The sequence below is a fragment of the Meriones unguiculatus genome, chromosome 21 (assembly GCF_030254825.1).
Source record: "Meriones unguiculatus strain TT.TT164.6M chromosome 21, Bangor_MerUng_6.1, whole genome shotgun sequence".
Taxonomy (NCBI): Eukaryota; Metazoa; Chordata; class Mammalia; order Rodentia; family Muridae; genus Meriones; species Meriones unguiculatus.
The window spans coordinates 25,829,547-25,852,457 of record NC_083368.1 but is presented as its reverse complement, the minus strand read 5'-3'; the positions used below and the strand labels follow the sequence as shown (position 1 = coordinate 25,852,457).

General features: G+C 35.9%; 1 protein-coding gene across 4 annotated transcripts in view; it reads left to right on the top strand.

Annotated features, from left to right (window-relative positions):
* The window catches only part of Sema3a (semaphorin 3A), a 483,245-nt gene that overhangs the window by 427,817 nt on the left and 32,517 nt on the right, over window positions 1-22,911 (top strand). For all 4 annotated transcript variants that reach the window (XM_060374188.1, XM_060374185.1, XM_060374186.1 and 1 more), the window contains 6 exons: window positions 4,058-4,200; window positions 7,054-7,168; window positions 7,262-7,331; window positions 11,135-11,279; window positions 15,011-15,230; window positions 19,439-19,530. In XM_060374188.1, coding sequence (XP_060230171.1) covers window positions 4,058-4,200; window positions 7,054-7,168; window positions 7,262-7,331; window positions 11,135-11,279; window positions 15,011-15,230; window positions 19,439-19,530 — 785 coding nt within the window. The remainder of the gene's footprint in view (window positions 1-4,057; window positions 4,201-7,053; window positions 7,169-7,261; window positions 7,332-11,134; window positions 11,280-15,010; window positions 15,231-19,438; window positions 19,531-22,911) is intronic.

Genomic DNA, 22,911 nt, shown 5'->3' with positions numbered 1-22,911 from the left:
GCTTTCTACCAGTGAGTATAAACCAGCAAATCTAATTTAAAATAATTGGTACATGCATCCTTTACTTCATCTTCACTGACCCTTACTCACCCAGGTCACTGTTGCCTCGGTGTTGTCTGTGGCTGCTTCGGCTTGGTCTACTAGGCTTTCTTCTTGCCTTACTGTGCCTTTTCTCTGCCCGCTTCCATACACCCGTGCCTGCCTCCACCCACTCTTATTTTATTCTTTGAAGAAATCAGAGCAGCGATCCTTCCACACAGTGACATAATAATGTTATTGTATTTCAAATGCTTCGTTGTTTCTTCCCACTGCTGTGAAGAGATACACATCTATGAATAGAAGTTCATATCTTAAATCTTAACTTTCTGTCAACATCACTGACCACTTCCCCTCCATTTTGTCTTCTCTGTGGACACAATGTTCTCTGTTGTTTCTGTCATCTGGTACATGTTTTCCTTCTTTGGGAGAAATTCCTTGTTCCTCACATCTTAACTTCTGAGAAAAAAAAGAAAAAACCATTCCTTTATTGTCTTTCTAACTCTTAGTTTGACTCTTTCTTTTGCAGCTTAAGATTTAGAATACTTTCTTATTAAAAATTTGGTTGCAGTAACCATAATGAGAACATAAAATAGTCTATCATAGTATCATCTATAATCAAAATAAAGAGTAGATACTTAGAAAATATTTAATAAAATGAAAATACTACTTAATAAGAGATCCATGAAACTAATCTATTGAATATCAAATTGCAAACAAAAGTGTTGATTCTCATAAAGCTATACAGATAGAAAGCCATGTTAAAAGCATGTAAGTGGCAAAATAATAATTAAAAAACTTCATTTTAAATACAGATGTTAATGTTTTCTTTGGTTGATGCTTGTTCAGGAGTACTATAAATGTACTATAAATTATCTCACTTTCCCTCTAATATTTATTAATTTAATTACATCCTTACAAACACATAAATTCCTTAAGCCTTAGATTAAAAAGAGATTATTTTCTACAAGAAAGAAGCTAATAAAAGGTAGTTAAGTTTAGTGGCTTTATATTCTTTTTTAATCCAGTCTTTGTAGAAACAACTGCATCAGTTTAGAAGGTGACATTTGAGCAACTTTTTTTCTCTAGTATTAAAGTGGAGTAATGTGCAGTTTATCACCACTTTCTTATAGCTGCCTTCGAAAGCAGTTTCCAGGCCTAGTGTAAGGCTTCCTTTAGCAAGCAGGGATGCTAATTACATACACAGTAATATCACATGTCAACATTAAATGTTAAAACAGCTTCTTTTTGAATGAACTATTTATGATAAACGAGATGACAGAACTACATTTTAAATACCTCAATTTTAAGTAAAATCACTTTGAAAATTAAGCCCCTGAAATCGGAAAGGAAATTTGGCAAAGATAACACAAAAGTTACAGGAGACTGAATAGCGTTCTTTCAGAATTGTTCTATGTTGTTTATGCATGTTATTTATCTACACATACAAGCGCGCACACACACACACACACACACACACACACATTTCCCAAAGCTGAACCTCATCAATGTAGTAGGGCCCTTTGGCCTATTAATGGAAGGCTTTGCTTGCCATTCTTCGTGAGGCATGTGTGTGCAAACATGTGAGACATTTAATTAAGTAGAATTTTATTCACTAAAGCAGGTTTATCAATAATTATTAATCTCAAAATGATTTATTATTTTAAGAGTCTTTCTGACTTCTAGTAGGAGATGATTCTATTTTTAAATTATTACTGCATTATTCTTGCTCACAGGAAACTATTTCATGTGTTCTACATTACTTTCAGAGTCGGTATAGATTAGCCTGAAATGAAAAGGTGTGTATCTTTGTGAACACACTAAGGGGGTATTATCCCGGACCAAACTTTAAATTTTTTCGTAAATATAGCACACATTATAATGTTGATTGTTTAAGGCTTTAGGTCAGGGCTGGATGACATAAATAAGTTAATTTCTTGGTTTGCTCATTTCCTTGGTCTCTTAAGTATGGTGCTGGACTATATAGATGTGAATATTACGCTATTACATCGATAACATAATTGACCATACTGTGAGGTTAGATTACTGCAGTAATTTAGATGTCTGCACTATCCTGAAAACTGCTCCCTTCGAGTTGAACACAGCTTCTTAGCATAATGCATGGTAACACCTTGACACTGTCACACTGTTTTATGGGAGATACAGCAATATCAAACCATAATTTACCAAAGTGTTTTTAAGGAGGGACTCTGAGGATTGCTGACATACTTTCTGTTATTGTTAGTAGATTCTGGATTGTTTATCATTTCTCCCTTTCTTCTCCTTCTTCACAAATAACTTAATTTTTGTCATACTTTAAGCTGTAGTTTAAACTCAGAATTTACAGAATGAACAAAATTCGCTAAATTCTGTACTTTTGGGTGGAGAGGGAGACAGGTTGTAGCAAGTTTAGATAAGATAGACCAAGACACAGACACAGACATATTCACATGCACACACACACATACAGAGTGAGAGCGAGATGTAGAAAGAGAATCAGTCGTATGAAAACTAAATAGTGTTTGAAGAAAGTGTACATAATAGAATTAATTGACACTGTTCAAGAGCAGGGTGTCAACGCTTTACCCAATGAGATGATATTTGAGGAATGACCTGAATAAAGTAGAATTTGTGGAATTTGAGCCTGAGGTTAAAGAATGTACAAAATATGCTAAATTCTGTACTTTCGGGTGGAGAGGGAGACAGGTTATAACAAGTTTAAATATAAGAGATTGAGCAGTAGACACATTAACATGCACACACACACAGAGACATAAAGAGGGAGTCAGAGACAGAGACAGAATGAGAGTCAGTCCTATGCAATACTCAGTTGTGTTGAGGAAAGTATACATAATAGAATATATAGACACTGATCAAGAGCAGGGTGTCAATGCTTTAGATAATGAGAGGATATTTGAGGAGAGCCCTGAATAAAGTAGGATTTGTAGAATTTGAGCCTGAGGTTAGCTTAAGTCCGGGTTTCCCAGGGGAACAAGATCCACAGCAGAACAGATTGAATATAACACGTTTGAGAAACAGGATTAGCATTAGCATGTGTTGTCCAGCAGAAGCTTGGGAAGGAATAGTATGTAGCAGAACACACATGTCAGTTAGCACAGAAAGGTAACCGCCCCCGTTACCTTAAGAAAGAAGCCCCTTATGTTAAGAATTCTGTATTTTCTTATCAATGAGTGTTGAAGAGCACGGGCTGGCTCGAGATAGACACAATGGAGCGGAGGCTTATACAGGTTTTTGCATGACCTTGGAGATGTGATGCAAGGCGATGACACACAGTGGCAGACAGAACTCAGCACGTGAGAGCACAAGCAGCCTCACAGGCTGGCCTATCTGTCCAAGCTGGTAATGTTGCCATCCTCCAAGTTAGCAACAGCGAAGTTCAGAATAGGAAATTCTATTGCTTTGGACAGATATCACTCTTAGTCCCACTCTACCAGCCCTTGGTGGAAACAGGAAAGAACTACCCAGTACTGTGTTTTGTATACATTTATGCACAAAAGGAGGAAAAACAGCACACAGCAACAAAAAAACAATAACACTAAAGATTGCAAAGGATTTTGATAATCAATAAATCATTTGCTCTATGTGGTTTTGTAACCCATGCCTAACATTCTGAAAAAAAATAATATCTTTTGTAAAGATCAATATGATTTATAATATAATTCACAATAGACAGATACCACCTGAAATGAATCCCCCAAAAGTGAGCTGAGTAAGGAAATGCTGCTTTCTTAACATAGCACAAAGGAGTCAGAAGGAAGTTAAAAACAAACACTATACACCATTATGTTGCAGTATATTTCATCACACTGTGAACCCCCAGATTGTGTTGTTTACTGAAAAAAAACTTGTTTCTCTGTCTCTCTGACCCAGCAGGCTTTCATCCCAGAATCCGGCTCCCTTTTCTTTATGGTTAAAAAGTGTTAGAGATTTTGTTAAAAACGGCATTTTTTATTTTTTTTTTCATTAAACTGCAGATTTATAACCCTGATGTTTATCTCAGATCCTAGATTCATCAGTGCCCATCTCATCCCAGAGAGTGACAACCCTGAAGATGACAAAGTGTACTTTTTCTTCCGAGAAAATGCCATAGACGGAGAACATTCTGGAAAAGCTACTCATGCTAGAATAGGTCAGATATGCAAGGTGAGGTAAAGGAAAAAAAATGGTCACATGTGATTTCATTTTTTATTTTCCACTGGTGTTATAGAGTTTAACATGTATCTAATGACAGAAATTTAAATGTTAAAAATTATTGAAAATTATATTAGATTAATTACTTTTGACAAAGTCAGAATGTTAAATATACACATAGGGATATGTGAAGTAACATTACTTTACAATTACATTAATTATTTCATTTCGGAATCGTGTAGTATAAAGTATTTTCCTGTATGAATAAATACAAAATATTACCCAGAGCACTATATCGTCTATATTTTCAGATTTATCCGTTTCCTACACTGTTAAGTTTTGAATGGATATTTGGTATCAGAATACAGATAATGCATTGAATATTGAGAGAAAATAAAGAAAACTTTTTTTTACAATTTGATAATTGTATCATACACATAGGTTCTTGTTCAAACATATACAAATGCTTGAATGAAGTTCTCTGATATTTGTTTTTCTGGGTGATTCAGTGTGTAAAAAAGGAAAAAACCCAGGATGCCTTTCTCATCTCTTTCTTATCACATTATGATCTGATTATAGAGTAAAATTGAGTTCTAGAAAATCTTCATTGATTATTTGGAAACATAGAACAATATTTAAATAAATCAGACCTTTCATAAAAATAAATAGTTTTAAAGTATTATAGAGTTTGAAAAAATTTTATTATAAAAACACCATATAGACAGAATATAAATTGATGTTCTAATTTAAGGAAACTTTGCTACTGCAATGTGTATATATAAAAATTACTTTTAAAGATAGTATCTCTTGGTAAATATATACCTTTGCAGTAGAATTCCATGTTACATTTGTATTAAAATTATATTTTGTTAGCAGTAACAAGATATTTTCAAAATATTTTCATTGTAATATTTTACCAACCTACTGGTTACAATGTATAAATTGTTTCAATACTACAAGCTGTTAAAGTGTCTGGTTTTAGTAGAAGGACTTGTTTGTGGACTTATTGTCAGTGACGGTAACAAGGAATTTGTTCATCATGCATTCTGTAGATGCCCAGTAACAGTCCTGAGTCAGGCTGTGCAGGTCAGTAACATTCAAAGAAAAAATCCCGCTCAGTAAGAAGAGGGAGAACCACCCTAACCCAGAACAACCCTACAATTAATAATTGTTCATGAGGCAATAGTAGCAAAGTAGAAGAAAAATTTCTTTTAGAACTAAGTTAATTGCAAAATGTTGTATGCAATTATCATATACAACATAATATTTTGACACCTACAAGTAGATAAATCAAAAAAGCTAAGGTATGTTTCAAATCACATATTTTTATTCTAGGTGGTAACAATATTTAAAACTGCTTCTTAGCATTTTTTTAAGAATACAAGATCAAAACTACCTGTACCAGTCATACTGTATAATCGTTCTCTTAAACCTATTCTTCCTGTCTCTCCAAAATTTCTAACATTTTCCAACATTTGACCAATGTGTCCTCAAACCCCAGTTTTCTGCTAGTGTCAATGGATCAGCATTCTACACACTGCATTTGTGAATTCAACATTTTAGGCTCATTTTTATGAGGTCATGCAATATTCATATTAATATATTAGACTAAATTTACCTAACTGGTCTTCCTACTTTAATCACATTAAATGGCTAAATAATGCTTCATTCCATGTGTAGTCTAAATTAGTTAACATATTCTCATTAACTGGCAAAATGTGACATTTAAGAAACATACATTTCCTTTACTGAATTTTCCAAGATTTGATCAAATATATGTTAAGTAAGATAATAGTTTATATGTAATCATTCAGAATGGCTATGACACATTTAAAAAACAAAGAATGGGGACCTTCTTGGTTGCAATGGGAAAATGCAGAATTTTTTTTTGCACAATTTATTCATTATATATCCCACTTGAAGCTCACTCCCTCAACTCCTCCCTGTCACACCCTTCTGTCCTTTTCCCCCATCCCTTCTCCTAGTCCATTAGAAGGGGGAGTTCTCCTCCTTTGCTATCTGCCCATAGCTTATTCAGTTCTCATCAGGACTGCCTGGATCCCTTTCTTCTGTGACCTGGTAAAGAGGCACCACCAGGACAAGGGATCAACAACAGGCAACCAAGATATTTGTTCAACTATGTTCATAGCAGCTTTATTCGTAATAGCCAGAACCTGGAAACAACCCAGCTATCCCTCAGCGGAGAAATGGATGCAGAAATTGTGGCACATTTACACAACGGAATACTATTCAGCTATTAAAAACAAGGAAATCATGAAATTTTGCAGGCAAATGGATGGAACGAGAAAAGATCACCCCCAAGTGTGGTAACCGAGAAACAGAAAGACACACATGATATACACTCACTTAGAAGTGGATATTAGCCATATAATACAGGATAAACATACTAAAATCTACAGACCTAAAGAAGCTAAACACGAAGGAGGATCCTAGGAGGATGCTTAAACTCGTTCAGAATGGCAAACCAAATTTCATTCACATTTCTGAAGGGAAGAAATGTGGGCTCTCTAGTAAGGGAAGTGGAGACTGCATTGGATCTGGACTCACTGGCTAGCTTTTCGTTCACTTCCGTGTTGCAGGACTGTCTTGCCTTGCCACAGGAGAAGAGGCCGTGCTCAGTCCTGATGCAATGTGTTGAGCTGGGCTGGATGGGAAAGGGAGCTCCCCTTTACTGAGGAATAGGAAAGGTGGGAGGGAGACAGAGACTGGGAGGGGGCGGGATGCGGCTACAACCAGGATATAAAAAGAATAAAAAATAAAAAATTTAAAAGAAGTAGGAAATGAAGCCATAGTTGATAATATTGTGCATGCTCGTTCTATAGAGTTAATTTTATTACCTTTCAGAATGACTTTGGAGGACACAGAAGTCTTGTGAATAAATGGACGACGTTTCTGAAAGCACGCCTGATTTGTTCAGTGCCGGGTCCAAACGGCATTGACACCCATTTTGATGAATTGCGTAAGTGGCTGATGTTTGATGCATAGGGCATATGTTCAGCATTTATAAGAACTACAAACAAATACAGCCTTCTCTGATTTTGTTTTGAAACAGAGGATGTATTTCTAATGAACTCCAAAGATCCTAAAAATCCAATTGTCTACGGAGTGTTTACAACGTCAAGGTAAACGGCTATTATTATTTTAGATAAATTGCACATCCTGTAGCTGCTTCAGTCGCTTTAGTTTTTGGGTGTTTGGGACTCGTTGGTGCTGACTGATACTGACTTAATTAGTTGCTTTAAAAATCACCAGTGGGTGGGGCTGCAGAGATGACTCCTGGGGTAAAGGTGCTAATAAGGTGATGACCAGAGTTGGATCCCCAGATCCTACATGGCAGAAGCAGAAAACTTAGACAAATTGTCCTCTGAATTCTCCATGCACTTTGGCAAATTTGCACCCCCTCACCAAATACATGTGGTGTTTTAGTCAGTGTTCTATTGCTGTGAAGAGACACCATGACCATGGCAACTCCTATAAAGGAAAACATTTCATTGGGACTGGATTACAGTTTCAAAGGTTTGGTCCATTATCATCTTGGCAGGAAGCAGGCATGGAAGCATACAGGCAGATGTGGTGCTGGAGAAGGAGCTGAGAGTTCTACATCTTGTTCTGTAGGCAGAAGAAGGAGACTGTGTTCCACACTGGACATAGCTTGAGACTGTATAAGACCTCATCTCCTGCCCACAACCTGACATGCTTCCTGCAGCAAAGCCACAATTACTCCAACAAGGCCACACTTCCTAGTAGTGCCACTCCCTACTGGCCAAGCTTTCAAACACATGATTCTATGGGGGTCATTCCTATTCAAATCACCACAACATGTAATAAAATATTTAAGGATGCAACGGGAGAATTTCATTAGTATACATAGAAGAGTGAGGCAATTTGAGAACTGTATTTTATGTCCTATCTAATACAGTTATTAATAATATAATATCAACTTTAAATATTTAGTGAGATGTGGGTCATAAAATTGCAAATCAAATTTTTAAAGTAATTTATAGTGATATAAAAGAAGAATAAAGGAACGGGATTTGCAACCTACAACTGTAACAACTGTCTGACCCACTCTGTCTCCATCGTTTTCATGAAATGCTGAAGAAATGAGGTGAAAGGCAAAGTAGGATATTAAGTGTTATCAGTGGTTCCCTGAAATGAAAGTCATCTCTCTGGCCAGGTGATTGACAGAAGACGTAGATTTAGACGACACAGAAAATATATCTCTGCAGCGCGAGCAGCTCAGGAGCCTTCCCACTGCAGTCACTGCCATATGGAATCTCGCTACATCTTCCTGCGCATTATCTGGAATTAAAGTAGAATTTGCAGAGTTAGAGAGAGTAAAAAGTGGACACATAAAACTATGAAGTTGTTTGAAGGCTCGTTTTAAATTTTGAGATTATAAAGTAATTACAACTTTCCTCCCTCTTCTTTTATCCTTCTAAACCCTCCCACATAAAGCTCCTTGCTTTTCTTCAAATTCATGGCCTATTTTTCATTCATTGATATTGTGTAACACACATATATTCCTTTATAAATCACTAATACAATATTTCATAGCATTTCAATACACGGATAAGATTCTGCATATTTTACATGCTTTATAGTATATTTATTATATCAAAGCTTTCTGTAGTTACCGAATAGACTTCCCCTTTTCTTTACTCTAATTACTCTTTATTTTGATGGTCTCCTTGGTTCTTTTTACATTAGCTACAAAAATCCAAATGTTTAAAAATAATCTTATAAAAAGATTCTTTAAATGCAAGTAAGAGCCAGAGAGAGAAACCAGAGTCCCAAATTCTCACCAGGTTTGTGTGTGCTCTGCTCAATACACAATTTCAAACTCAAGTTTCATTTCCTCTCTGTCCATCCCTTCAACTCCACTCTTTACACAGTCTGTTATTCCCCTCCTGTTTCCATGCCCTCCCAGTTCTTTCATTGCCTAGTCTTCTCTCTTTCTCCTTGTTCATAGAGGGTTTGCTGTCAATTAAGAAGCAAGTGCTCAATCTTGCTGTCAGAAAACTATCATTCTACTAACCATAAAGTTTAAATTATCTGAAGTTTTGGGGAAGAAATACACACATACTGGCATGGCTATGAGTAAGCCCACACATTGAGAGATAGCAAAGTATTTAAAATAAAAATAATGAATCCACTCAGAAGTACTGTAGGTGACTACGGCCCTTTAAAAAATATTGAATCCATTTAGAAGTACTGGAAGTAACTATGGCCATTTAAAAAGAAATATGAATTAAAAAAACTAATTCTGGCTTATTTATAAATATTACATTTTAAATCACCTTGACAAAAAAAAGTCACCTTGACATCATTACTTAATGAAATTAACATTGGAAATGAAAAAAAAAAAAACCAATATTACTAAATCTATTTGAAAGTCCTTCTGCCTGTGTATTAATGAACTTTAGTGTTAAACTAGGCAACTGCAGTAAAGATTGTAGGTAATGAGTGGCAAGTGTTGGTCTGTTTTTCTGTTTTCCCACTTCCCAGAGAAACAAACTTTTCTCAAGCTATGTGTATGTGAGGATCACCAAAAATGTGTTAAAATTTAATTTCTCTGTTCTACAAATCACACATACAAATTTTAACTGTAAAACATAAATAATCAGAAGTTCATATTGTTTATCTTGACTAGAGTTTCTGACCCTATAAAAATGATTTGGGCCTAAAGAGTCTTTATTTCCAGCCAGTTCATAGGTAATCCCATGCTAGTCTTCAGGGATCAGCGTTTAGACGGCCACAGTCTAAAAGGGTTTCAAGTTATTGGTGGTGAATGTCTCTAAATTGTATGCATCAAACCTCACAGCTTTATGATTCATCAGTAGATAACCGACTATGTCACAATAAAAACGGGGATATGTAACTAACTGCACTGAAAAGAGGTGTATCGAATGTGTGTTAGCTTCTCAGGACTCTGTCATGAAAATATTAGATGCTATGCACGCACATTGCGGTTACAACTGAGTCGAGTATGTGTGATGAATGCTTGACAGAGAACAATGAACATCAGCCTTCATGATGTCTCACTGTCTAATGAGCAGTTCTTATAACTTGAGAAGACATAGCTCTTGTGTAGCACGGTTTCGTGTGATTTCAATAAGACTTATAGCTAATTTTCCACGGGGAGCTATCAGCCTTAAGATGAAAATTTCATATTGAGAACGTACTCAGCTGTTTTGTCTTTATATAATACATTACGTAAGATGTGTTTTGTAAACAAAATAAAGGGAAAATCACTTCATCTCAGTGCCTGGTTTTGATTCACAGAGCAATAGGAGTAACTGCCATAAATCTCCCCTTTGACTGTTGTGGAACAGCTACTATCTTAGAACTGTGCTCAGCATTGTACATAGATAATGCTTAATCCCTCGCTGATTTCAGATATTCAACACCTTTACTTGAGCTCATACCTTGTTGGTTTACAAGTTTAAAGTATTATAATGTGCCATGCCATGTGCCATTATACGCTCCTTTAAAGCAACGATTTTAGCTTTTAAGATGACTTCTTAAATATTCTTCATACTATGATAGTTTTCTTTCTTTAATAATGATTCTTGAGGGTTAAACAGAGTGTTTAGTTTTTATTCCTTTATGACATCAAAATCAAATATTCATTCAGAGGAAATCATCTATATGTATCTTTCCTATTCAGCTATAATAGTTTATATTTTATAGGGATGTATATATTTAATCAATACCAAATATGATTTCACAGACTATAAATTATCACCTGTTGCTTTATACACTGATGAAATATGTCAATGAGATCAAACTAATACCAAATGATGTTTGTGATCACAAAGAATTTACGTTTGATTTTAATATCTGAGGAATAATAACTAAGTATGAGCCATCCAATCGCCATCGACTAACGATAAAAACCAGTTTTTACTCTCTTCCCTTCCAGCAACATATTCAAGGGATCTGCTGTGTGTATGTACAGCATGAGCGATGTAAGAAGGGTGTTCCTTGGTCCATATGCTCACAGAGATGGTCCCAACTATCAGTGGGTACCTTATCAAGGAAGAGTTCCCTACCCACGGCCGGGAACTGTAAGTAGCTTTGATAGTAACACATGAAACGGATATGTTTTTGACAAAGTGAACAAGTAATTGCTGTTGTAAGCATTAGCATAGTATAGAAGAAAAAGTCTGCGAGTTTAATAAAAGCAAGACTAATATTCTATGTGGTTTTTTATAATCCCACATGGAAAGCCATGTTCATTACACATGCCAGTAATTAAATGCTTTGCTTACCATTTGATGTCCACCCCATTTAAAAAAAATCTTAATAAGCAGCCTATCCACTTTTTTTTCTGAGCAGAAGACTAAGGAGATGGTCTTTATTGAGCACTGAAACTAACAGGAGGTTGTCTGGGCTGTCTCTGGTGGTGGGAATACCACCTATTCTGATTTATGGTAGGCTGTGCTCAGAGAAACAGTATTAACACCAACATTATCACCCCATGACTTTGGAATGAACCTGCAACGTTATCATCCTAATGAACCTGCGTCAAATGAAATTAAGAAGTCATGGACCAAATATTAATTTTGGAAACAAGAAACACATTGGTATAATACAAACCCAGTGTAGATAGCCTAAGGACCAACTCAGAGGTAACAATTTTCAGGGGGTTGGAAGCAGAGAAAAGGTCTGTTTCACATGGCACATTATAGTCCATCTTTTAGGGAAGTCAAGGTGCGGGCTTGAAGCAGGAAACCTGGAAGAAAGCTGCTCCATGGCCAGCACTCCAGCTCCTATAAAGTAGCTTACTTAGACCACGCAGGAGCGCTTGCCCATAATGGTACCGCCCACACTGAGCTGGCCCCTCCTACAGCAGTTATCAGTCAAGACAATGCCTCACAGACACGTGCATCAGTCAGTCTGGCTGAGCCAAACCACGACTGACAGGCTCTCTGATACTGCTGAGCTAAGTCTGGTTGCAAGAGGAAGCTGAGTCTGGAACTTTTCTCTTGTGTCTTTTTGAGGCTTACTGACTCTGCCATCTCTTCACACTTTGTGCAATTAAGAATTAAGTGTGTGCTTTCAGCTGTCACAACCTTCAGTTTGTTCAAACACTGAGAACTCTTTTACTTGGTCTTTTTGTTTTCGCTTTTTTTTTTAAGGTATAATTAAGGACTGATCAGTTAACTTCCCCCCAGTACTGAGGTTTTAATCTCGGGCACCACAGGGCTTTGCTAGTGGCCCCACCTCTCCTACCCGTTTCACTAAATTGCTAAGGCTTGTGTTCCTGCCTCATCGTTCTGAATGAGTAATTACAATAGCTTGTGCCAGAGCCTAGAGCCCCTCAAGGTTTTAGTGAACACATCATCACTATACCTGTGTGGCAGAGGTTATGTTCACGTAGCTCCTGACCCAAGCCTGTTCTTGTCAAGCCAATCTAGAAGTAACATTTTCAAATCAAAAGAAACTTTCTAGACAATAATTTTACACAATGGAAAAATTTCACTATGGCTGTAATTTCATGTCAGTGTTTTAATTGTCTGATGAATTCAATTAAAGTATGTATTTATGACTTTATTAGATTCAGAACATTTAGTATTCTTCTTTTCTCTGTATTTCTAAAACTATTTATGAGAAAATTAAAAATCTTGTCTTGTATTTAAAAAATGCCCTGAGCTGATAATGCTGTAAGAAAAACTTCAGTAGGATTTGAAAATAACAAATGACTAGATGTAATATTTTGCTTATGAGAAAGCAAATGAGATTTATAAAAACACCAGTTATTTACTCCAGCTATTAATAACAAATTGTCCTCTCTTACTTAGTAGACAGTTTTATATTCCTACGGCTTATAGGATTCCATATCTTAAATACTCTGATGAAAATACCTTTTAATATGAATATAAATTATATGTGAAATCAATAATAGCAATTAAAAAAGTGGAAATTACTATATTCTGGGCTTTGTTCCATGCGGCGTATTGAACCCCATAGATATGCACACACAGGCACTCACATACACACAAATGGTATAGGCGTCAATAGCCAATTATTTTTCCCATTTCCCATTTAAGTAATGGTGCCTCTATTCAGCTCCACAGCTTAGCAATAACTCACTGCTCACAGAGAATTGTGAGAAACTGCATCAGCATGCACCCTGGCTCAAAGTGTTAGTGGCAATATTGCCTAATGCAAAAGTGGTAGAGGGTGCACTGAATTTATTAAAGGTGACGGCTGGGACTCTCTCATTTACCAGCACTATTGAGGGATGGTCATATGTACAATGTTTAAACAATATGCTATTGTCAAAATTTAATGAAAATCCTATCAGCAAGCATATATCATGTTTTAAAAACAGACAGAATAAGAAGTTAAAGCAAGTTGTAGAAAAATCAAAATAACCATTTACTATTTTTTTTTAATTCCCATATTTCTAAATTTGTGCCTGGTGTTGTCCATGATGTAAAGGAGAACACAGATATTCTTATTTTTTAACTTATTCTTTATTTTCTGTTTTGCCTGCATTGTCTGTATACACTATGTACAGTTCCTGAGGAGTCCAGGAAAGGCGTTTAATACCCTGGGACTGGGTTTACAGATGGATGGGAACCATCTTGTGGGTACTGGGAATCATATCCAAGTCCTCTGGAAGAAACCATGCAATCTTTCTAGCCCCATAAATAATCTTAAAATCCTTTAAAGTTCTCTATCATTTCTTATACATTTTTATGTGGATATTTGATATCTATATAACATTGTTTAAATCTCTAATTTATATGAAAACTAGAAGTTTACCATTTTATTATCTTATCTAACTCATGTGCAGGTTAATTATATATACATATATGGTATTCTCATTTGAAAGCATTATTTAATCACTCATGAATTATTAATGAATTTGTTTATAACTGTCAAGAGGCTGATTTCTTATTCTAATCTTGTAAGATAAGGATCATCTCATGATTGCATTTTATCTCTAAAGCACTTACATTAAATGTTAAGCATTACTGAACTGCAGAACCAGATACATAAGACTAGACATACTGTACTCTTCAATGCTGCTCTACATAATGAATCACAGTGAGGAGACACTTTCTCAAGTCTATTGACTGACTTACAAGAAGAATATTTCTATCCAGAGCTGTCATACAGTCAGTTCACAGCAGTGCATTCTTTCCTGCTTCTTGTACCAATATGTATTCATCTTAGTCAGACTGTCTCCATTCTGACTGGTTAGTTTCTGTGCCATACACTGGTAGACACTAAATAAAACGTCTGAATTATTTAATTTTATTAAAGTTGTTAATAATATGTTTTCAAGCTTATGTCATAAGTCAGATAACAAAGAATAGATTATATTGTTCTTTAGTGTGGCATTTATATTTGGGTATGATTCTAAACTAAAAGCAGTTATATATAACTCAGAAACATATTGTTGCTCTAAACATCTTTAGTGGCATTTATTTGTAGCATATTTCATCCATTATGTTAAATGTTTATTATAGAAATGAAGCCCAGGCTGGTGCAGTTAAGAGAGGCTGTTCAGATTTCTCCTGAACACTAAATATCTCAGATCATTTGACAGGTTTTGTGAGAAATAACAATGCAGCTAAACATTCATTAACATTGAGAATTAATATTTATTTAAAAAATATACTTATCTACTAATTTATGTATATAAGAGCTGGAAATAGCTAACATTTACTTGGTTAGAAAATAATGAGAGGTTTAAAATCATGGAATATTGAAGTGTTATTTTATAATTTAGAATTCTATTCATTAGATTTTTCTTAAAAGATATTCTCTTTTTTTCTAATAGTGTCCCAGTAAAACATTTGGTGGATTCGACTCCACAAAGGACCTTCCTGATGACGTCATAACCTTTGCAAGAAGTCATCCAGCCATGTATAACCCAGTGTTCCCCATTAATAACCGCCCAATAATGATCAAAACAGATGTTAATTATCAGTTCACACAAATAGTCGTGGACCGTGTGGATGCAGAAGATGGCCAGTATGACGTCATGTTCATCGGGACAGGTACGCTTTCGTATTTCAACCGTATGTTTTCTTCCAGAACACAGTATTTATCTAGGTATACAGAGAACCAAGGGCAAGTTCTACATTCATTTTCAAGGTACCAGAAGAGCCTACCATTATAAATATGTTATCATTTTGCAGGTAATTTGTTTAAAATCGATTTTCTTCTTAGCATAATTGCACCAGAGAGGCTTCATTCAACAACTGAAAGGAGATGCAGAGACCCATAGCCGAACATGAGTCAGAGCTTAAAGAATCTTACAGAAGAGGAGGTGGAGACACTGTAGGTACCAGAGGGGTGGAGGACACCACTAAAACACGGCCCACAAAACCAACTAAGATGGGTTCACAAGGGCCCACAGAGACTGAAGTGACAATTGGGGAACCTATGGCTCTAAGGTCTTCTGCATATAAGTTACAGTTGTGTACCTTGCTGTTATTGTGGGACACCTAACAATGGGAAGAGGTATTGTCTGCTTTTGGAACATTTTTCCTCCTACTGGGTTGCTCCATCCGTCCTTGAGATGAGGGTATGTGCCTAGTTTTGTTGTTGTAACTTGCTATTCTGTGTTTGGTTGATATTCCTGGGAAGCCTGCTCTTTTTTTGAAGGGAAATGGAGGAGGAGTCGATCTCAGAGAGATCAGAGGTGGGGAAAGTCTAGAAGGAGTGGAGGGAAGGCAAACTGAGATCGAAATGTAATGCATGAGAGAATATAAATAAACGAGAAGATCTGAGACAAATATAAAACCATAATCATTCTACAAAAATACTGCACTACAATTTTCAAAAACATCACTTCCATGAATAAAAGGATAGTTACAGATTAAAGATGACTCAGGGACATAACAATTTAATAATAATAATAATAATAACAGTAAATGTCCTTTTTAGTGAAACTTGGTTGATATAATCAAGTAAATTTAATAGCTAAATAATAATTTATCATGATTATTCTGGTTAGGGATATACACACATACAATATTGTTCAAATCATGTATGAAATTTGCAGTATAGTCAGTACATATCCAAGACTGTTACTACAAACTAATATGAAACTTAACTTTACTGCTAGTGAAACCCTTCAATCACATAAAGCTTACCAAAATACTTTGAGCATTGCTTCTGTAATACAAATAAAATACGGAAAAATATTTATCAGAAAACTGACTCAATATTCATCAAGATACCTTTTTTTAGAAATGTAATGATATGTTCATTTTTAGAAATAATTTTCAGGTACATTTTCAGAATCCACCTTATTATTACTCTGATATGTTAATTTCTTTCCCCATACTTTCTAAATGGTGATGCTATTTAGGAAAGTAAGTATCTGAAACTTGCTACCTAGCATCAGATTCCAAGGTAATAAATTCCTTGTCTTCATTAACTTCACTAACTGACATAAATCAACAGGAAAAGAAATGAGTGTTGCATGGATAATAAATAATCACATTTATTTTGGTGAGAAACAGAAGGAAAATTACATTGACTTTAGCAGAATAGCAAAAAATAAAATTACTGTAAAGAGTCAGTTTCGTAACTTAATTGTGAAATACCGATGTTATCAGGTTTACCCGTCAGGTTCTTAGCACTCCATTAAAGTCTAGTTTTACGGATAAGAAAAATTTTCTACTAAATAAAAGCCTCTTAATGAGATTTGATGTCTCACGAAAGTCAGAAACTGTGAGTAGCACCTACAGGTTACAAATATAATCAAGAAATATAAGAGAGTAATTCTTTTCACTACCTATTAGCTTATCTTTTGATGTAAATTACAATGAAATCTCTGAAGAATAATTGGGTTTGTTCAGTAATGTCACACTGGCCCTGTTCTCCATTTCTAGCTTAAAAACTTGTTCCGAAGTTTCATATTCTGTTCACTCGCAGAGCAACAAAGCCTGCTTCCGGGTGTTTAATTCCTCTAGGAATTAATTCCTCTAGGACATTTAATTCCTCTAGGACACAAGCTAAAGATCTCCATCAATGAGGATGTTGAATGTTGTGTGATGTGGATGGCTGTAGGTCCATAGACACCAGGGTCATCTGTCAGCAAGGAAATTGATTACAGTAATTTTATCTTCTAACTAAGTTTCACTTCATAGCACATTGATCCTTGTTGAGTAATCTGATTCAATTTGTGTGAAATTGTTTGAAATACTATTCGGTAAAACTTGATCTGGAACACAGATAAAGCTGTGTTTGAGTCCAGGAGACCCGGTGGAGGCACTAAGTAGATTAACCTTATTTCCCTTTAATCTTTGGTGTTATGAGTAGGTTAAGTCCTGTAAACACAGAAGGATCCTCTTAAAAGTGTACTTTTTTTTAAACTTTAAAAGGGATAGCCTTGATCACACAGAGTACACTGTTAGAATCCGCGGAGGGAAGTTGCCAATGGAATGAATGTATTAGTTTATGTTTCTAGTACAGCAGTACTTATTGGTAAGAATTTCTTCGGGAAAAGATAAAATTTGTTAAAATGAACCAAATGAAGCTGAAAGTATTGATCAAGTTTACTAAAAACTAAAATTGTTTAGACCCAACCTTTTTTTTTCTTTTTTTTTTTTTACATTTTATTCACTTTATATCCAGGTTGTAGTCATCCTCCTTCATCTCCTGCCTGTCCCTCCCTTCCTCCCTCCCTCTTCCAGCTCCCATACCCCTAACCTACTCCACTGATAGGGGAGGTCCTCCTCCCCTACTATCTGATCCTAGCTCATCAGGTCTCATCAGGACTGCCTGGATCTTCTCCCTCTGTGAGCTTGCTAGGTCGCCCCAACCAGGGCAAAGTGATCAGCGAGCAGACAAGGAGTTCACGTCAGAGACTGCCCCTGCTCCTCTTACCAGGGAATCCACATGGAGACTGAGCTATCTATGGAGTACATCTGACCAGGGGTTCTGGTTAGCAGAGGAGGAAGAGAGGAGGCAGGTACTGCAGAGTCTGATGCGTAGAGCCAATATCTTATCCAAAAAAAAAAGACCCTGTTTGCCCTCTTACAAAGAATGAAATCACACCAGTAAACACAGGAAAATTAACAATACATAAACGGAACATGAAGTGAAAATGACAGGTCATTTTATTAATCACTTTTTCCTGATAATGAAAATTAAATAGTAACAGTGTCTATAAAATATATTCAGTTTTTAAAAATAATTTCCAGACCTAACTTTAAATTTCCTTAAGATTTTAAATTGATTACCCACTGTTTGTATTGTAGACAAACTATTGTGGTAAGTAATCCTAACTGTTTATTTTGAGAAATCAGGCTGTCATTCATCACTTCAGTATCACCAAGCCTGCCTTAAGGGCCTCTCCATGCTGCAGCTTTTGTAGGAGAGGGTGGACTGCTGGACACTGAGGCTATTGTCCCTGGGGTTGGGTAGCCTCTCTTATATCTCATGACTGGAGTCTCCAAGGACATATGCTGCTGTCTGAATAAAAGTGGAAAAGTCTGTCATGGCAGATTGACATTTTCTTTTAGTTTTTTTTTTCTCTACTCTGGAATGCATGACACTTAAAGAAAATTTAAAAGTAAAAAGTAATCCAACTTAACCGGTTTAGTTGTGCTTATTATATTTTTGAAAATGTGTACAATTTCAGGTTAAAATCCTTTAAAATTCTGATGCAATTCTAAATTTTTTTTTAATAATCCAAGGCTATCAGTACAGTTTGTAGACTAGTTGCGTAAAATGCAGTTTTATGTAGAAGTTTACAAGTATATCTACGGGGGAAGGAAACATAAAGTCAGGTTGGCAAGCTACGCTTCTGGTGGGCCTGGGGCAGGGCTCGGTACGTGAAAGTTCTTGCCATGCTTGAGTTGAGAACTTGATTTCAGACCTCCGAAAGGCACAGAAAAGTGTGAAAAAACATCTCAGCATGTTTACAGGGAGATGGAAGGTGGAGACCCAGAAGCTTGGAAGCCAGCTAACCTGGAGGAGGAAGCGAGGCATTACAATGAAAGAAACATGCCTCTAACAAAGTAGAACGCAGGAACTGACTTCTAGGAGCTTTCCTCTGAGCTCCAGGGATGTGCTGTTGCATGCACATACACTCCCATTCCATGAGGAAAAAAAAAAAAAAAAAAAGCAGAAGCAAATAAACAAAACCCAACTTTTTTGCAAAACTCTTTATTGTCCCATTAGAAGTAAATCCTGTTCCAATCTGCTTAAGTTGTAACCTTTCGTCCTTCCGCTCTGCTTTCTTTTGAAGATGTTGGAACTGTTCTTAAAGTGGTTTCTGTCCCCAAGGAGACGTGGCATGACTTAGAAGAGGTTCTTCTGGAAGAAATGACAGTCTTCAGGGTGAGTGCTGCTTAATTTCAATCATCCTCAGTTCAGCCACATATCGGTCTCCCAGGACCACTGCACACTGAGGACAGTGGGGGCAGTGCGCACGTGGGCCCTTCCAGTTAGCTTGTCAAGCAGAAAGCCAGACAGCAGTCAAAATAAACCTTGAAAGTGTCATTGCAGTTAAAATTCTTGGCTCATATTTTGTTTTTTAAACGATAAAATAAATGGTTTGTCTTATTTGCATGTTACCTTGAAGATCAAATCTTTCCCCATTCAAAATCTCTTCTCTCATATCTTATAGCGTATCTGGCATGATAAGTAAGTGCTGGGTGCTTTCAGGGAGATAAAGTCAGCATGCCAAAGGAAGAAAGATATCTGAGCTAATTCACACATTATTTTATAATAATTTCTAAGTATATTAGTGGCTAAGTTTGAGTGAGTAAGTAAGATAGATAATTTGCTATAGAGACCTATTCTGCATGCTTGAAAAATGAACAAATATTTGTTCCTTTTTCCGGAGTCACCAAGAGTCTCATAGAGTCTTCAAGTATTGAATATGCTGGGTTGATACAACAAGGGTCATAGGAAATAGATCAACGCAGGTATTGTACAGGTTGTGCATTTTATAGCACTTGCTAACTGGAAGGGTTTGAAGACATGTCACACTTTGATGTGAGTTTTATATGTAAAAAATGATATTCTTATATTTATTTAAAATTTTTGATAAAATAATACCATGAATACCATGGCTACTTGTTGATAAATTTATAAATACACAATAAACTTGAATACTAAGAAATAAAAAAAGGGAGGAAAAAAATGTTTATAGTCTCACAACTTCAGGTAATATCGTTTGGGCTCCAGATGTCTCACATAGGTTTTGTTTTGTTTGTTTGTTTTATAAAAATGAAGGAGCTCTATAATAATTTTCCAGAGATTCAACATTTAATGGTGAAAAAAAATGCCCCCCATTCCTTTGTTTCTTTTAGCATGCTGTTTATATACAGATATCTTTGCCTCACAGACTGGGGATCACTCTTTGGTGGTCTTTGGAGAGAAAATGAAGTAGAAACAGCAGTAAAATGAAGTAAAAATTCAATTAGAAATAGAATTGTCATTCAGACATAAACCTGGGACTTTGTGGCATAGATCTGTTACAATGACAACTGAATAAACTTCTGTTTGAGAGCTTCGGCTCCCTGGTTAATAGCATGAAAATTCTTGCTTTACTGAAACAATCCCTCTAAACCTCTTATTTGCAAGATAGTGAGTATAATTTAGGATTCCTGCTTAAAGCACTAGGAGACTGCTAACACTGTGTCCCCAGTGCCCTCAGGCTCTCTGGTGGAATTGCACTTGGCTCTGTTTTGTATTGTGGACAGGGTCTCCTGATGCCAGGCTAGCCTTGAACTCACCATGCAGATGTGGACAATGTTGGACCTCTGATCCCACCTCCCCCACTGCCTGAGTACTGGGATTAAAGCATGTGCCACAGGGCTCAGCTGAAATGTCATTAATATTTATTACTTTATTGTTTTTAGTTGTCTAAACTGAAAATGAGCTGACTTCCTTCTTTACGCTCTGCATATCCTCAGTTTAAATGTTCAAAATAGTGAAATCACAGTTCCAATTTTAAAATTGATTCCTTTGGCCCTTTTTAAGTGTTGCGTATAGAGTGTGGACTGGTTCTTGCCATTCATTATGCCAAGTTAGTTACTTTAAAAAAGGCAAACACTCTGGAACCTTAACCTATAAACAGAAAACTATAATTATCCAAATGGGCCGTCATCCACTATAGAGTCCATTTAAATTATCAAACAAATTATGGGCAATGAGGGCTAAATTTATAAATGGCTGCCTGGTATTCATTGTTATAGCTGTAAGCCTAATCTATAGAATCAGTCAACATTTATCAAATGAAAGAATATTGATACAAAAATGAAATATCATAAATATGATAAAGTAAGAACCTTCCTCAGGCAATCCAGTCTTTAAGTAAGATTGGAGAATATGAGGACAGTGAATTAGAAACAGCACCATATAGTTCTGGTGATCTGATTTCATGTTCTTTCCTAATAGAAAGGTAAAAAAAAAAGCCCTTCATTTTAAAATAACCAGAATAAAAGTTCAAGTGTGTGTGTGTGAGAGAGAGAGAGAGAGAGAGAGAGAGAGAGAGAGAGAGAAAGTGAGTGAGAGAGAAAGGAGACAGAGACACATAATGACTACTCTAAGCTCAGTCCCTGACCTCATGCAACGGAAAGGGTCTTCTGGGTTTTATACACTTAGTTTCAAAGAATGACTTTTTGTTAGCAGTCAGTGGACTTACTTTTTATTGTATAGAATTATTTCAGTTGCATTATGTAATCTGTAAACAATATATTTTTATCTTTTCATTATTGTCTGTGTTTTGTTATTTAAATAAGTCATGCACATCTTGGTAGTAATTCTATATTGTAGCCAAATTTCCTTTTTTAATGCTTCTGGAATCTGAGCTTTATATTTCACATCTTACCTGTATTCCTTGATACATTACTAAAAATTACAACTTAAAGGGAAACTTATTTTTTTTCTATTTTTTTAATTTTATTTTTCTTATTACTTACATTTTGTTAACTCTGTGTCCCAGCTCTATCCCTCTCCCTCATTCCCTCCCCAACCCCACACCCCCTCCCTCGTCTCATAAGCAAAAATGCCTTTTAGCAAAAGCATGATGAGAGCCTACAGAGTTGCCGATAGAGATATTTAATTTCAATTATACTTTGTTCTGACTTGGGAACTTTCAAAGAAATACGTTTCAAACTTACACCTATGGTGACAAATAGAACACACTTCTATGGCACTTATGCTACATTGAGAGAAATCTTTAGCAGTCTCTAACAATTATGAATGATTAACATTGTACTATAGAGGAAGAAACTGTTTAGATATCTAAATCGAGTTAGAAGATGGCTGCATTTGGAAATCCTCCTTCTGTAGAAGCTGCATACATTTTCTCCCTGCTTCCTGTTGTGCATATTGTCACGATTATTTCTTTGGCACTCAAGCAGACAAAACATCTTTGGGCAGAGTTTACAGAAATATTTACTTTCAGCATTCTGTTCTATCAGCCAAAGTTCATACGTATATTGTGGGCTAGCAATTGGAATATTTCACTGTCAAGCTTTGTTTAATTTTTCAGTGGTGGACAGAAAAGGAAAAACCACAACACATTAAAGCAATTGCCACATACAGTGAAAAGCAGGAAAATGTTACCGTCTCTATGTTTCCATCTGACACTTGTGTCATTCCATTTAAAATAAAATACAGTTAAAAAGACCAACTGAGTCCTACAATAGCTTGATAGGATAAATACACAAGATAAAGATTTAAGGTCAGGATGCAGGCAGATATATT